This window comes from Protomyctophum bolini (genome assembly GCF_963924005.1).
Source record: "Protomyctophum bolini genome assembly, chromosome: 6".
Lineage (NCBI taxonomy): Eukaryota > Metazoa > Chordata > Actinopteri > Myctophiformes > Myctophidae > Protomyctophum > Protomyctophum bolini.
This window is the reverse complement of record NC_137867.1, coordinates 11,271,770-11,290,428: the sequence shown is the minus strand read 5'-3', so window position 1 is coordinate 11,290,428 and position 18,659 is coordinate 11,271,770. Positions and strand designations below refer to the sequence as shown.

At 41.6% G+C, this 18,659-nt stretch overlaps 1 protein-coding gene across 2 annotated transcripts in view; it reads right to left on the bottom strand.

The window, feature by feature from the left end:
• Nucleotides 1-16,098, bottom strand: part of parp8 (poly (ADP-ribose) polymerase family, member 8) — a 59,490-nt gene extending 43,392 nt beyond the window's left edge. For both annotated transcript variants that reach the window (XM_080765448.1, XM_080765449.1), the window contains exons 1-2: nt 15,455-16,098; nt 12,797-12,851 (exon numbers count right to left, since the gene is read on the bottom strand). In XM_080765448.1, the coding sequence (XP_080621574.1) occupies nt 12,797-12,851; nt 15,455-15,548 (149 nt within the window). In that variant the 5' untranslated portion in view covers nt 15,549-16,098. The remainder of the gene's footprint in view (nt 1-12,796; nt 12,852-15,454) is intronic.
• Nucleotides 16,099-18,659: the final 2,561 nt, after the last annotated feature.

Sequence of the window (18,659 nt, the reverse complement as noted above, 5' to 3'; positions counted from 1 at the left end):
TACACCAACACACTGTAGCATAACTTCAGAAGTCGCTCTCTTCCTCTTTCAACTGAACGCAGCAGGTTTTGAAGAGGAACCTCCCTCTAGATTTCATATTCAGATTCCTCAGCATAAAGCATTAAACTTAAAATGAATAGACCTCAAATTCCCAGTTCCACTATAGTTGTATAAGTGCCCCTGCAACAACGGTGCTTTTGGCAAGACAAACTCAGTACAGATTGTATTCATTAACAACCAACAAAGCCTTCCAATAGCGAACAGCATGGTTTTCATTTTAGGAAATGTCAACTCATTTTGCAAGGTGAAAATGAGTGCAGTTTTAATTAGACTGAGGTTTTAGTTCTATTTTTATTTAATTTTTTGGGAGGAGGTATAGTTATGGGTTGAGCGTCTTGCTCAGGGACACCTCGACACATTACCGGGCCAGGAATGAAGCCATGGGACCTTTTGGTGTTATCATTTAAGTGGCTCGAGTGGCTTGGTACTACTTGGGGTCAGAACTCCATTCGGTTCTGGCCTGGGTAAATGTTTTACGGGTTTATTTGGGTACAGGTCCGTCAAACTGGACCAGGGAAGACCTCTGTGGAAGTCCTTTGAAAGAGCAGCGAACATGCAGCGCCAGTCCCCATTCCAGTGTACATACCAGTGCCCCAAAGAAGCGACTAGGCTATGAGCAATTAAACAAACATTACCTATTTGAAAATAGACCATCTACAAGCTTACAGTGCGTCACAATCTGCTACTTTCAAAACAATCCTGAAGAAAATGTGAAAAAGTTTGAATATTATTTATAGGCTACTTACATTTTCAACTTATCTTCATATAATTGGTCCTCACTAATGCTCATGATAAAATAGTACCATTTGTTAACTAAATCGTCTCATAGGAGAGCTGTGGACACTTCAGAAACCCATCTACAAGTGACATCATCATGAGGCTTTTATTTTAATTTTTAAAAATATTTCACATTTTGTATTAACGCAAGAACAATAGATTTTATTATAGCTTGCTAACTTTCCAGGAATATAAATTCTGCTGTTTCCATTAGCTTGGATTCCCCATCGATGATGTCACTGGTTTCTGAACTGTCTACAGCCCACCTCTGAGACACCGAGTGAGTAGACAGAAATGGTACCATCTTATAATGAGCATTAGTGAGGCCCAATTATATAAGATCGTTGGAAAATGTCATCCTTTAAACATTTTAACAACACAAATCTTGCATGGGTGTCCCTGGCATCAAATGTTGTCAAAAGGGGGTCCGCAGACAAATACATTTGAGGGTCCTTGTCGACATGAAAATGTTTCAGAACCACTGGTTTAAACGACATCAGGAAACAAGCTCAAAACCTGCATCTCAACCAACCACCAATATTTACAAACTAATTTACATTAAAACAAGCTCAAAATCACTTATAAAAGAGCGCCGAAGTCCTGACGTCACTCACTCATCCCCTGGTTCACAGAAGTAATTTCTCGATGGAGAATAAAATGGGGCCACCTTGAAATCGTCTCAAGCATTGTGGACGGGTACAAAAATAAAAAAGCTGTCTCTGAGATACTGTCAAACAATGGTATCCCTATTCATTCATAATTGTCTGTGAAAATGGCTTAACATTCCGCCTACAATTCCGATCTACAAGCTCATCTACAAGCTCAGGTTGCACCGCTTTGTGAGCTTGTAGATCGGATATTTTCGGACAAATTGATTTGCAGTAGAAGGACGGGCGCTGATGGCCTACTAGTGTTTAAGGCACATGCAGACTGAAAGCGAGGCTTGGGTTCGATTCCAAAACCTTTGCTTGCATGTCACTTCCTGAAAACCAAGGACCTATCATCAGTCTAAACAATATATATATATATATATATATATATATATTAAAAAAAGGTAATACAAACTATACAAACTATAGGATGCCAGGTCTACAAATGAACCTGGCATCTGTCTAACATGATATCTAAATGACATTTTAACCTTTGCATTAGCGTCAAGGCAAGTGCTACAGGCACTACAGTCTGAAGCGGAGTAGAGAATGTAGAGTTAAGTGTTGAAGGGGTCTTCAGAGTCAACGCAATTAAGGTTAATTAAAAGTGTTTATGTAAATAACAGCTCTGTTTCACGGGATGCCACATACATTTACAACCGCACCCTCAATTGACTCGGTTTAAATATTGCACGTGACAAGGACCTCAAACGAGTGCACGCATGGGAGCACCATGGCGGTCCACGAATTGAAACAGAAGCAGGAAACAAGTGACAAAATAAACGTTCTCAGTCACCGGTGTGACCATGAAACCATGTCGATACCACATAACCCACATCCTGCATTCTAAATAGCCCACGTATCCTCGGTGTATTCTAAAAGCTGTAACAAACTCCAAAACAACAGTGGGTAATAACTAGATTAAATAACTAGATTCAATTAAACAAATGGGAATATAGAGTACATTTATAATTGCTCTTTAATTAAAGCCTCACTATGTAACCTTTTTAATTAATACAATTTAATTTAATTAAACGGTTGTTAAATCATGTCATGTCTCACCTGTCACAGGATCCGATTTACATTACAAGATTACATTTATCCCCTGAGCAAGCAGGCATGCTCTATTAGATCAATGATAACAATGTCAGTAATTAACAAATGAACTGCTTATGACGGAGTATTCCGACCATGTAAAATCCAATCGTCTCATTTTAGCTCGCTAGCATTAACGCTAATAACGTAGCATCTAAAATGGTATGTCTACATGTAAATGGGCTCGAGGCATGTGCAATACTGTGGCTGTCTTGGTTTGCTTTCCTTTTTGCTTGCTTTCCTTTTTGTTTTGCCTCTTACGGTATGGTGTGGATGATGGCATAGATGAACTGGAGGTCATTTGGCCCTGGGCACTGTGGGCAGCGCCGACACTTCTGCTTGAGAAGCATCTGGTTGCCGTTGTGACCAATTATCACCCATGTTTCACCTGTCATCACTCACCGCCGTTAACCAGAAATGCTGCTGAGCAACAACGGCGTTCTCAGTCTAACTGTCATACTGGGAGCTGACCAGTACAACCACAGTCTGATATTGTGTACTGGGAGCTGACCAGTACAACCACAGTCTGATATTGTGTACTGGGAGCTGACCAGTACAACCACAGTCTAATACTGTCATACTGGGAGCTGACCAGTACAACCACAGTCTGATATTGTGTACTGGGAGCTGACCAGTACAACCACAGTCTAATACTGTCATACTGGGAGCTGACCAGTACAACCACAGTCTAATACTGTCATACTGGGAGCTGACCAGTACAACCACAGTCTAATACTGTCATACTGGGAGCTGACCAGTACAACCACAGTCTGATATTGTGTACTGGGAGCTGACCAGTACAACCACAGTCTAATACTGTCATACTGGGAACTGACCAGTACAACCACAGTCTAATACTGTCATACTGGGATCTGACCAGTACAACCACAGTCTGATATTGTGTACTGGGAGCTGACCAGTACAACCACAGTCTAATAATGTCATACTGGGAGCTGACCAGTACAACCACAGTCAAATACTGTCATACTGGGAGCTGACCAGTACAACCACAGTCAAATACTGTCATACTGGGAGTTGACCAGTACAACCACAGTCTAATAATGTCATACTGGGAGCTGACCAGTACAACCACAGTCTAATAATGTCATACTGGGAGCTGACCAGTACAACCACAGTCTGATATTGTGTACTGGGAGCTGACCAGTACAACCACAGTCTAATAATGTCATACTGGGAGTTGACCAGTACAACCACAGTCTGATATTGTGTACTGGGAGCTGACCAGTACAACCACAGTCTAATAATGTCATACTGGGAGGTGACCAGTACAACCACAGTCTGATATTATGTACTGGGAGCTGACCAGTACAACCACAGTCTAATACGTCATACTGGGAGCTGACCAGTACAAACACAGTCAGTTACAGTTGAGCACGGAGCAGCTTCACTGGAGCAGTCCATATTTGCAATAAAATCACACCCGTGTGAAGTGAGGGGCACTCTTATATTGCAAATATGGACCGCTTCAGTGAAGCTGCTCCATGCTCAACTGTAACTGACTGTGGTTGTACTGGTCAGCTCATACGTCATCATACATCATCTCATTCTGGCCAATCACAATTTGCATCCTCACCTTGTCTTCAATATTGCTATTGCTTTACTCCGTGACCTCCACTGGCTCCCAGTCGAGCACAGAATAGAGTTCAAATGACTAACTATTACATACAAAGCCCTCAACAACCAGGCCCCCCGCTATACCTCTCTGAACTCATCCAACGCCATGCCCCCTCTCAGTCCCTCATTGGCGGGTGACGCCAACCTCCTGGACATCCCCAGGACTTCACTTGGAACTCAGTCCCAGGTCACCCCCACCCTCGCCACGCTCCGGTTACTCTGTAAGCCTGGCGGGAAAGGGGCCAACGCGGTTGCACTGCAGGGAGCTGATAACCACAGTCAAATACCACGATCATTTTAAGTTACACCTCGTTGTAATGGTTACAAATCAGGGATAATGAATAAAAAATGATATGAAATACGATAACAATTGGTAATACTGAAGGGGAGAATGCATGGACCGAAGAAGTTACGTTTCCGAACCGTGTTTAGAGTCAGATATAGTCCTGGACGCAAAGACAGTGTGAAATATGTGTGAATTATAATAAAGGTGTTAAAGAATGAGGACATAAAAGACAGATTAATACAACGTGCTGTGAGTAGAATGAAGCTGTTGAGCTCTAATCTGATGACCTCATACAGGTCTGTAGGTCTGATGATGATTAAGAGCTTTCGGCCAGGTCATACAAAATGATGAAAAACTACTTGAGATTACATTGTGTTCAATTAAGCTCACATATTTCTCACCACTCATCCTGATTCATGGTTGTAAATGTCAAGAAGAATGGAAGCACACATGGTAGACCAGACACCATCGCAACATTTTAATTCATGATTACTTGTCGCACAAATCATTTCTAAGAATGATTAAATTGTGTTTTTGGCCTTGAACATTGAACATACGGATACAAATTGCATTTCTGTTGGCCTTCTGCAAAGGGCAGATTATGACAAACTTGAGGAGCTATGCTAGCCCTCACACCTATACTGTACGTCTGACCATATGCCATATACTGTACATGCTGATCTCTCATATCATCAGTATCTCTGTATTGTTATATAATAATAATAGTGACCTTCGGTCACTGATTACCTGTCGTTCGGTCGGTCACGCCTCCATACAGTATATGTTTGCTAGTCCATTAAGCCTCGTGACGTTACGCCTCACTAAACCTCGTGACGTCACGTCTACACCCCCCATATATGGAGTTCCCTGATGTCATCAATATTAAGCCCATATATGGAAATGTCGTGACTCGTGAGTCACGCCTCATGATAACCACTGTGGTTGCCGCAACGCGACTCAGACTTGCAAATGAACCAAGTTGGTACAACACATGGATATCCGTATGTGGAGCTGACCATCATCACCTGGATCTCTATATGAAGATCACGACACTGACCTCATCAAACCCTGGATAGCCATACATGGAGCATAGAGTAGCAAATCTACATCTGACCTCACTGACACCAGATTAAACTCCTGCTTCTCAACTTTTCCGTATTAAGAAGTTCTGTTGTTTAAGGCCTGAAAATCTCGCGACGCGAGTCACACTTGCAAATGAACCAAGTTGGTTGGTACAACACATGGATCTCCAATCTGTATGTGGAGCTGACTATCATCACCCGGACAGAGAGACAGACTGTCTTTGTATTTAAAGTCCAGATGTTGCCACATGGCTCACAATGTGTGTCAACCTCACAGCTTTTCAGGAAATGTGCAACTTCCCTGTTCAGCTGAAAACACACAGTCATGTGTGTGGTTGTGAAACAGTAACTGCACTTCACCATGCAACACTACATGACGACTGCATGGGACAGGCCGCTTCACAAAGACAATCCTACCCACTGTTGTTGTGCATGTTTTTGGGGTATTAAGGTCGGGTCTATATGTGCCTTTCATGCGGAAGGTTGTGGGTTCAAACCCTGCCTGGGGTCGACGTCAGCAAGGGCATGCTAACGGGTTGCTAACGTCAAATCAAATGGGTTCAGAAGCAGATTCCTGAAAACGGAAATGATATGAAAACGGTATGAGTCATTTATCATAACAAGCGCCGTGCCTCTCACACCATCACACCACATGCTGTTACCCATCAGATTCTGTGACCTGCCATCACTGCAGTGATGGGGGTCAGGGAGGACTGGTGTGATGTGGTCCCTGGATCGGGACATATTACTGCTTTCAACACCATCACATTATAACGATTACAATAATAACAATTAAATAAACCAATTATAGCAAAATGAGGGAGGTGGTGGGTCAATTCAGAATAAGAATCACTAAACAAATCGGCAAATAAGCTTAACTGTGATTTATTAAATCAAAAGAAAAATCAAGTTCTCGATCACAAAAATGTTCACTTAATCAGATCAAAATTAAATAAAACTCTCAAAAGGTAGGGGTGTGAAGTCCTAGTGTCCTAGCACTGTCCAAACTAAACTCAATGTGTCCAAAACTAAACTCAGGTGTCCAAAAAATAACGCAAATCCAAACCAGTCTGTAGAGTGTGGCCAGTCTCCTCTGGCCACTCTTAAACTCCTTGGAAAAGTCTGGTCAAATATCCAATATCCAAACTCCAGGAATGGGAAGAAGTTCTCTAAATCCAGAGGTATAATCCAATATTAAGGGAATAATCCAAAAGGAAAGAATGGCAAGACATGGGAAATATTCCTCTTGCCCACGGCAGTAGCCTGTCTGTCTCTCTGCACCTCCACTCTGGACTGCCAGAGTCAATCTCTCCAGGTGGCCCAAACAATGTGATTGCCCCTCACTCCATCAGCCAGGTGAGCTGTGGGCGGGGCTTCCCAATCACTGCCTGTTGCCATAGCAACACATGTATCCAACTGGTTTCTTATGGCATAGTCCAGCAGATAACTAGAAACATTTCATAGCGCAACGGATTGGTAGAAAATAATAAAATACATTAAAAATGGTGCATAGCAAACAAAAAATGCATGGAACCATTGTGACTCTGGGCACAGATGTTACAACATGATCACGAAACTGCGTCACCTCAACATTCTCCACTCCTAGACCACAAACAGTTAAGGTGTACATCATTCTCATCAACCGTTATCTCCAACGGTTGTGTCCTCAGTCCCTTCCTCTACACACTACACACAAATTACATCACATACTTTAAATACTCTGACGATACCGCCATTGTCGGACCGCTCCATGACAATAATTCTATTACGGACTATCAGAACACCATTTCTCATTTTACACTAGTGGTGCACTGACACCTATCTAGAGTTGAAAGTGGACAAAACAAAATAACTGGCCTTTGAAACAATCCACGCTGGAATTAACCCACTCTTCATTAATGGCAAAACAGTAGAACAGGTTGACAGTTTCACATACTGGACTCACTCTGGACAATAGACTTAGGTTTGATCAACATATTACATCTAATTCACGTTTTCAGCAAAGAATCTTCTGTTATTATTGTGAAAAAGCATTATTCAGCCTGTTCTGTTGTACTGTTCCCAGTTCTGCATGTTTCTTTAACATACTGTCCATGCCTAACAGAAACAAACTTTTAAATTTTCATCGACTTCCCACACGCACACATTCTGATATGAACAATAAGGCCATCACAGTTAGCACTTTTGATATCAAATGACACTGATCATCCCCTGTATCGCTTTTTGCCATCTGGTCAAAGAAGATGCCCCGCTGATAGGATGGTTCTGTATACAGTGGGGGCATCATGTTTTGGTGATGTGTTGTTGTGTTTTTTTTTTACAGACTTTGAAGATGAATAGCCTTCAGGACAATAAAGATTAGTATTATTTATAATTAAGTGTTTCGCGTATAAATGTGGCTTTATATGCCAGTTTAATACTTCATAGACAGCGGTTGAAACTGAAAGTGATTAGCCTAGAGATCATGCTGCCTTCCCCGCAAAGTTTACAATGAACAACAACAACAATGTTTGACTGACACAAACTAACGTAAAATGATGACAATACTTCCAATTCCAAGTGTTGAAAGTATGCATGGCTTTTTGAGCCACTCACGGAGGAGCACAGACCTGCGTCAGACCCCAGACCTGCATGTACTTGTACACCATAACTTTTGTGCGATGGCACGTGCTTAAAAAGAACAGGTCCACAAGTACCATCGCAGTAAGTCTGTTATTTTTGCACCTGTGACAACCTTGTACTCTGCCGTTAAAATGCGCTACTCTATCGATCTGCAGCTGCCTGCTGGACATAGACACACCGCTGCACCGGTTCTTATACCGACAATTAAGTCACAAACGCTTGACGTTTGGTCACATTAGTCCCGGGAAGTCACGATAATTATGCATTTTGGGGAGTGAAAGTGTGTTGACAACGTGGAACTAGTGTTCAACGTCATACTGTGGACTTTTCTTTCTTCAAAATTCCATTTTTGCCACGGACATACAAAATTAGTGGACAATAATATTACCAGAACACATAAACACCCTATAGCCCCATTCAATTCAATTCAATGCAATTCATTGAGGGCTTATATTAGGGGAAATAGCCAAAACTGCGCTTTTGCACAAAATAACACCTGGACCTCTTTGGTGGAGACAACTACAAATAAAGGTAAGAAAGCCTTCTAGTATGGAATTCTCCATTAAGGGGGTCCTTGCAAATAAAACATTTGAGAACCACTATAGGACTATAGTAACTAGTGTCATCAGTGTCATACAAATTCTGAAGGCATTCGGTAATTTGGTCTTATGATCAAAATAAGAAGATAGGCCTACTGTATAATCGTGTGTAAAAAAGTTAATTATCGAAATGATCAATAATTGGGTAGCAAAAAGCGGAATATCAAAAGTCAGAAGATAATACAAAAGTCACAGTCATGTCAGGTGTTTTTGGTCAGGCTGTCCTGGCTCTCATGCAGTGCTATTAATACACAGCGTCTCAGGGGTTCTGGTGACAAGCTAGGAGCTTTTTGTTCTACTTACACACGCTAGCTATTCTTCTTCTTCTCATCACTATGGATATTATGCACTCTGTACACCTGCTGTCCCTGTTGTTTTGGGGCGTGTTAGACAGAAATGGACACTCACTCATTCGCTCATTTAGCCCCTCTCCTAGTATATAAAGTTATAAACCCATTGTAACTTCAAATCCATGTTAACCATGTTAGACTCATTAAAAGCACACGTCCTTTTGGGGGGTTCAAAACATTTGAACAAAACAGCCCCCTCACGCATTAGAAGGACAATGTCAGTCACCATTAAGCAGGGACATGTTCTCAATTAATCAACTAGCATGGTTGAAATGTTAAAAGTTACAATGGGTTCATAATATAGGAGGGAGGTCGGTACATGTGTCTGATAAAATTAATATCAAATATCAAAATATTGAATCAAGCAACTTAAAAACTGTCTGGGGTGAAACACAAAAGCCAGAGATAATTATATCACCCCAGAATTGTTTTAATGTGAAATAAGCAAATAACCCTTTAGGTTAGAGAGGCTTTCGAACGTGGCATGCTTGAAACAGCGTCATAGTGGTAACCTATCAAACGATTACGAGTTTAATTTGTTAATTAGTTCTTCTTTGAAGAAGAAACCAGAAACCAACAGTAAATGTATATTGCAGTGGAAATTTTATATTGCGATGAAACAGGACGATGTCATGCCAGTTGAGTGAACTTTCATTCTGTTTCTGTTCAATCATCAATCAACGTCATAGCAAAATGAGTCACGTGACTTAAAGGTGCTGTGAGTGATTGGTTAAAATAAGTTAAGTTAAACGCTCGATATTGTTCAGTAACATGTTCAGGTGGGCCACCAATTTCATTCAATCAGAAGAGAGAAGGCACGGGGTGATTTTTAATCGAGTATACCTGACGAAGGCCCCTGAGGCCGAAACGTTTTTTTTTATCCGCTCTGTTGTCAATAAATTATTTTGGGAGCTTTTAAAAGGTGTGCGGATCTCCTCTCTTCTTTCACAGTTATTTTTTGGATCCTGCACCCATGCACCTCTTGACCATTACAGGTGATTTTTAACCCACCACGCATGTCGGGAGCCACAGTTGATTTTTAACCCGCAGCATGTGTGATTTTTAACTTGTTTATCCTGTAGGAGTTCTCGGTCTCTCCCGAATGAAAGGAGACTCTTATGTAACTGTGGCACACTTACATTGACTACTGAAACTGAAATGTTGATTGATGTGTATTGTCCCTAGGTTAAATTACCGGTAATCAATAAAAAAGATATTGGAATTGGTATCCCAACCTGAACATGTATTTTCGGCTTATGAAAGAGCTGGAGAGACCCCTGTTACTGAACAAACACTCCACAGCAATGACTACGCTCCACACGTACCAGACTCGTCTCCCTTCTGGCCCAAACTGTGGAACAAACTCCCCATTGCAGTTGTAACTGCAGACTCACTCCCAATCTTCAGCCGTAATCTGAAGACTCACCTCTTCATGCACCTTAGTGCACAGCACTTGCCCTAGCCTTGTCGAGCATGCAATCTTATGAAAAGGTTAGCATGCTATTTAGACAGATGACAGGACCATTTGTTGACCTGGCAACCTATAGTGTATATAGTTTCAATTTACAGAATATTATTTTTTTATATCTTAGATTACTGAGGCTACACTGTCTCTCTGCATTTCATGTATGTGTTTACCTTGCTTATTGTAAATCGCTCTGGATTAAGAGCATCTGCTAAATGCCTGCATTGTAATTAGTAAATTACTAATGCAATATAGAGCTATTTAACACTTATTTTAATCTAATAATACTAATATAAAACTAGAACTGCACTCTGCCGAGTGCATACTTGCTTGTTGCACACTAGTAGGCCATAAATGGCCTACTAGTGCGCAAGCAGAGCGCGCAAGTACTTTCGACCGCTGGAAAGTATCACATCTCAGTATCTCTGTGAAGGAACGTTTGAAATGTATAATCATTACGTGTAACTATTTGCTACCTAACTACTTTTTTACAGAAAAATGAATCATTGATATGTGATGAAAAAAAAGGTATATAAACTGAATTAAAATATATTATACAGTATAATTATTTTATTACTTATTGTAAATTCATTCAAATTCATTCAAATTCATTTTGTACTATAGTGATATTAATACTAAATCATGATCAGAGTAATATGTGTCTCTAACTTCAATTTCTGTAATAATACTTTCAAATTTGTTGAAATATACATCCCAGCAGACCAGGCACAGATTTACAAATTACAAATCACATTACAACTACATACAGAGTATGTAGTTGTAATTTGATTAGCAGTATACCGTGGTTACTTGGTTCCAAAAAGTGAAGCCAAGTTTTTTTCAACCGTAAGTCTGTGCCTGGTTTGCTGGGACCAGTTACAACATTACGTCATCGTTGAGAACTGGGACCAGAGTACATGGTGTGTGTATATGTATGACTAGCTCTCAGTGATGACGTAAGAGATATGGTCATCTGTGTAGTCTGTTCCCAGCAGACCAGGCACAGATTTACAAATTACAAATCACATTACAACTACATACAGAGTATGTAGTTGTAATTTGATTAGCAGTATACTGTGGTTACTTGGTTCCAAAAAGTGAAGCCAAGTTTTTTTCAACCGTAAGTCTGTGCCTGGTTTGCTGGGACCAGTTACAACATTACGTCATCCTTGAGAGAGTACATGGTGTGTATATGACGTAATGTTGTAACTTGTAACTTGTAACTTGTAACTTGTAACATTACGTCATATACACACCATGTACTCTCTCAAGGATGACGTAATGTTGTAACTGGTCCCAGCAAACCAGGCACAGACTTACGGTTGAAGAAAACTTGGCTTCACTTCGAAGAGACCAAGCGAAATGATTACTTGCGCACTCTGCTTGCGCAAGTAACTACATACAGAGTATGTAGTTGTAATTTGATTAGCAGTATACTGTGGTTACTTGGTTCCAAAAAGTGAAGACAAGTTTTCTTCAACGGTAAATCTGTGCCTGGTTTGCTGGGACTAGTTACAACATTACGTCATCCTTGAGAGAGTACATGGTGTGTATATGACGTAATGTTGTAACTTGTAACTAGTCCCAGCAAACCAGGCACAGACTGTATGTAGTTGTTTTAGTTACAACTACATACAGAGTATGTAGTTGTAATTTGATTAGCAGTATACTGTGGTTACTTGGTTCCAAAAAGTGAAGACAAGTTTTCTTCAACGGTAAATCTGTGCCTGGTTTGCTGGGACTAGTTACAACATTACGTCATCCTTGAGAGAGTACATGGTGTGTATATGACGTAATGTTGTAACTTGTAACTTGTAACTAGTCCCAGCAAACCAGGCACAGACTGTATGTAGTTGTTCTAGTTACAACTACATACAGAGTATGTAGTTGTAATTTGATTAGCAGTATACTGTGGTTACTTGGTTCCAAAAAGTTGTTACAAGTTACAAGTTACAAGTTACAACATTACGTCATATACACACCATGTACTCTCTCAAGGATGACGTAATGTTGTAACTAGTCCCAGCAAACCAGGCACAGATTTACCGTTGAAGAAAACTTGTCTTCACTTCGAAGAGACCAAGCGAAACGATTACTTGCGCGCTCTGCTTGCGCAAGTAATAATCACCATCATCATCACACATAATAGGTTTATGATAAAAAATAATGTTTTACCTTTTGGGACCCTTGCAGTATGTAAATGTGAAGGTGGAGTCAGCGTATCTGAAATCTAGAACACAACAGTAGAACAGTTAAGGCTGGGCCATGTATATCACTTCAAAATAAAAGAGTAGAACAGTTAGGGCTGGGCAATACCACATTAGTGAGCTCAGAAGCCATACACCTTTGTACAATGGAGTATAATACGTATAAGGAGAAGAGACTGGAGCATTTAGAGTCTTTTATTAGGTTATTAAGTATACAAAAACGACTAACGTTTCGACCTTGCGGTCTTTATCAGAGTATTATCATACGTATTAGTATTAAGTGGCGCTTTGGCATGTGGGGTCAGATCAACAGTACAATTATGGAGCGTGTCAGATCAACATATGGAATGTGAGAACAGGTCAGCTTCATATATGGAGATCTAAGGGTGGCAGCGGGGGCAGTGTCTTGAGTGTACAGGGTTTGATGAGGGCTCAGGTAGGGCCGCCGCCGGGCCTTAATTTTCAGGCCTGTTAAGAACTCTAGTTTTCGCCAGCTGCCGTGTGTGGCTGCGCTAATAACTTTGGGGCGGGCCCGTCTAGAGTTTGAATGGACAGGTATCAGTCAAAAGGGAGACATCAAAGAGGAAGGATGGATGGGAAAGGATCAACATATGGGATGTCAGAACAGGTCAGCTCCATATATGGAGATCTAAGGGTTTGAGGTCAGATTTGGAGTTACTGGCCAATATTGATGACATCAGGGAACTCCATATACATATGGGCATTCTCATATATGGGCTTAATATGAATGAAATCAGGGATCTCCATCCCTGATGATGTCACGTGATGTCACAAGGCATGACCATATATGGAGGCGTGGAGTGGGTGACGGACTGACGGACGGGAAATGCACATTTTCATAGTAAATGCGAACTGCAGTCGCAATAAGTAGGTTAAAGACACTTTATATCCGACTATGAGTTATGGTAGTTTTAGTGCTGTTCCGTTGAACTTATAATGCATACCAGGACTTATAATACTTCATTAACTGTGCTATAAGTTGTAATGCATAGTTATAAACATGTATAACAAGTGTTATGGAGCCTTATGAGTGCAGAGTGCATCATCATGTGATTAAGATGACCCGATCTTTACCGTCGATATGAATTGTAAATGGAAGCGTAGAAGAGGTGAAATAAAGTTTGCAATTTGCATCTGGCACATGCGGGGCCAGGGACACAGGAAGTCTTCAACAAGTCTAGTTTCCATGACAACATCAAACGGGCTTATGTAAAGGAGACAAAGTGCTGAACATAATATAAATGTCAAGTATAGACCACTGGTTCCCAAACACAAATGGGTCGGGACCCATCTGTGGGTCACGGAACACTTATTATAGGTCGCTCGCTAGCATTGTGCACTTGTAGATCTGCTATTTTCACTAGTTTGGGTCCCGGGGAGACATACAATCTCTGTTTCGGGACACAGGCTCAAAAGTTTGAACCACTGATGTAGAGTATAGAGTAGACTAATGGTTCTCAAGCATTTTCATGTCAAAGGACCCCATCTGAAATTGTTTTGTCAGGGACACCCGGACGCACCACATAATGGATATATTAGTAAAACATTATTAACCCATTGTGAGCTTGAAGACTGGCTATTAGCTGATGTATAGGTTGAAAGGGGGTCAAACTGATTTCGCTATAGGGTCCTGGGGGATCACCTGGTACCATGCACCTACACCACACCCTATGTTGAGAATCACTGATGTGGGCTAGCATTATTTTTTATTATGCTAGGCTAGCCTAAAGATAAATTGTATTTTATTGTATTTGAGGGGGTCAGTAGCCACTTGAACCGTATAGCAGCCCAATATTGGTGGTGGTGTGTGTGTGTGACTGTGTGTGTGTGTGTGTGTGTGTAATTTTCGAGTGGTAGGCCTAGTTATAACAGTACTGAACCACTGTATAATATAGGCTCCATATTATATAGGGCCTATTATCAATGTATGTCTTCTTTCTTTCGCCAGCACACACACACACACACACACACACACACACACACCACGAGAAATTCAACATGTCTCTAAGCCAGTAACCCTTGACTTCAAAGTGATGATGCTATTTGTATTTGATCGTGAGGTTAATGTATTGTATATTGGGGTATATATATAATAACACCAAAACGTCTATGATGTATACATTTTAAGGGAGGCACATATCCATCCAGATTCCAGCTGCTATAGGGCGGTGGGTGGGTAGGTGGGAGGATGGATAAACATCAGTGTCTCTCAAAGTAGGGCCCGGGGACCCCCAGGGTGGTCCTTCAGTGTTCAGTGGGTTGCAGGGAGCCCCCCGCCCAAACATGTTAATAGGCTACTATTGCATCAAAATCAGTCATAAACACTTAAACCCTATATATATTTTTTAAACATGTTAACACAAAATCGTGTATGGGAGGGCTCCAGCTGGTAGGCTATACCAGATGGGTGTCATCTTGGCCAAATGCATGATGGGTCCTTTGGCTTTGACATGGAAAGCACCAACGGTACACTATAGCCTCGGATGAAATACTAGTAATGGATAGACTCGATCAAACCCATCCATGGTGGTCTTTGATCCGAGGCTATAAGCGGCATAGGCTATAATATATACATGCTGCTACAATGTAGGCTGAACCACCTCACCGGAGAAAAGGCAGTAGTCCTTCTCCGCCTTGCACCTCTGAACAACGGTGTCCACGTCTTTCTGTATCCTCTCTTGCCGAGAACACATCCCCATGAAGTAGCACACAAGCCCGGCCGCGTTCTCTGCTGCCTCCTCCGTCTCTCTCCCAGCGGCAGCGACACAGCGGCGGTGATATAAACAACAATATTCTGTCTATGATTATGTTATCCTCACGGGAAACCATGTAGAATTATTATGAATAAAAGTGTTTATTCCGCAATAATCCACAGCGATCAGAGCTGTAACGAAGTGGGGTGTGTGTGTGTGTGTGTGTGGCTGGCTTCTGTTATTTTGCAGTGTGTGTGTGTGTGTGTGTGTGTGTGTGTCTGTGTCTCAGGTGCTGTTTTCAAGAAGCGAACATCATCATCATCGTCGTCGGCTCGTCGCTGTCGTCATGTGTCTGTCACTGTCACGCGATTCCTACGGCAGGACACCTCGATGTATGTTTCATGGAGAGACGGCGGTTATCAGAATAATATTAATATAGCAATGGCGCTGATGGAGAGATAGATATATACACACAGACGCGTCCTGTATGGATGGCAGCCTGGCTGACTGACTGTGGCCTTAAAGTGAAACGGAAACCAGAGAGCTGTGTGCTCTTTCTGTCATTCTGTGTGCAATTGTGCATGTGCGCGCGTGTGTGAGACGCGAGTCACTGGTGGCGAAAAAAGGAACCAGGTGCCTATGTAGGCCTATTATTCAAGTAATGTGTAGGCATTTCTTTGTGGGCCGAGGCCTATACTCTCACTTTAGTTGAGTAGACCTTTTTAATACAGTATAGGCTACTTTAAACTTTTGGCAGCTACATAAATTAGGCCTATATATACACATGCTAGTGCATTTTAAGATTAGTATACAAAACATACATTAAAGTTGCTATGAGCAATAATGTCAACATTTTTATATATGTGAAATATCGAAATTGTATATCATATCGTGAAGTACCCATATCGTCCCACCCCTAGTATTCAGACAGCCAATGGGTAGAACACGCCCAAAGAATGTAGTGTCTGTGACACATCTAGGGGCCGCAATCTGCATTCAAATATTTCCCTAGAAGCTTTGTCATTGGTCAATTTGCCTGTCTACTTCCTGATTGGTTAGTCATTGCGACCAGGTTTTTTTCCCGACCAATGACAAAGCTTCTAGGAACATCTTTGAACTGCAAACTTTGAAAGCTAATGTTAGCCAATTTAGGATGAAATATCAGACAGATCCGTCTTGAGCACATGACTATACTTACTTTACTGTGTAAAGATTTGCGGGATTTTTGGACAAAATATGGAGGATTAATATTTTTTAAAAAAAAGTTTTACAAAAGTCGGCCTCCTGGTGGCGCTATAACAGGCCGTTCTGGAAAATTCGTGGCAGAGGTTCATCGTTGGCATCTAGGGAGTGTTTGTGCAAAGTTTGGCATCGACCAGGTTAACGGTGCCGGAGATTAACTGTAACGGACGGACACACGGATGCAAAACATACTCTCTCCCCATGCCTTTGGCCTGGTGGAGACAATAACCAAATGGACTGTAACTGCGAGTGTAGGCTACAAATGCATACCCCCCAAAAAAACTTCCTACTGATTTGCTCCAAAAGTAAAACTCATGCAATTCGGTACTCACCATCTCTAGAGTCATGCATGCGGTGTGGTCAGACGTATTTTCCAGATAAATATGATTGGGTTCTAACATGTGCCAGTTTCCCCATCAAACAAAGAAGGGCCACAAATAATTTCACTTCCACTCATTAACACAAAACATGCAAAATGCTACAAACGTTTGGTCAAACAGGGTTTTGATACACCTATAGGGTCTTCTTCCTAATGCACATGAAGTGACAATTTAATTAAAGACAGTAAGACAGACATATGGATTTTGATTGTGTTATATATTGCCCAAGAACAGGCACAACTTATTTCGGCTCATTATGGAGATCCAGAGATCCGCAAATGTCATTTGATACAAAACAAGCTTGCATATCTACCATGCTGTTTGTACAAAAAGATGAACAATAAAATAAAATAAATGTTGACCTTACTAGGCAGTATGAAAATTGATTTAAAAAAAAAAAAGACAGCAAACACAGCACTAATAAAGGAGCACTTCACACTTCTCCAACCGTGCTCATTATAAGATGGCACAACATCCGTCTACCCACTCAGTCTCAGAGGGTTCAGGGTTGTGGACAGTTCAGGAACCCGTCTGCCAATGTCATCATTGATGGGAGTTACAAGTCAATAGAACTGCAGCCCGTTCCTTCATGGAAAGACTCACTCACTCTCACTAACTCGCTCGCACGTGCACGTGCGCACGCATACACGATGCCACTGGTAGACAGGGGGGGGGGGGGGGGGGGGCTACCCAGATAAAAAAATTAAAAGAAATTGCAACTGAATGGCTGGAAATTGGAAAGTTTACATAGTACACATATAGTACATGCATAAACTTTCCCCTGCTCTAAGTGAGTAGACAGTGTAGGAGTGTAGAGTAGGAGAGTATAGCGACACGCTTTGATCTCGCCGCAAAGCGGGTGCCTACATGGGCTATAGTTCCAAACATTGCTCCTATGGCTGGAACTATCCCATTGAGATAGAATGAGCACTTCCGCATTCCATTGTTACAATGGGAGTCAACGCTAGTGTCGCCACTATATTACTCTGGTTTGTGCTAGATATAATAGCATGTAGCCAAAAGACCCGCGGGAGGATCAACAACAACCGGAGTTATATGATTACTTCTAACGCGACAAGCGACGGGACCGTGATGGGCTGTCCAGTGGAGCGGTGCGCTCTGTTATGAAACGAGCAATGTTCCGTCTTTTGATTCACCTGGGCGTTGGGCATCATTATTTGATAGGGCGGAGACCTCCGTCTAGGGCAGGGGTGCCCACACTTTTTTGACTTGAGAACTACTTTAAAAATGGCAAGCTCAACATGATCTACCCACAACCCCAAAAATGTACATGAGGGGGCTTTGTAATAGCGGCACTGGCGTTGCATATAAGACAAACAATGGGAAATAGTCGGGGGAAAGTCTTCATGCCATTCTGTGTGAGTTTTTGGGTTTTTTGTAATTCTACTGACTCTTGAACACAAAGCATTTGACCTTGTTAACCCTCTTAACGCCCTAGACAGGGCGTTAAGAGGGTTCACAATACCCCCCCCCC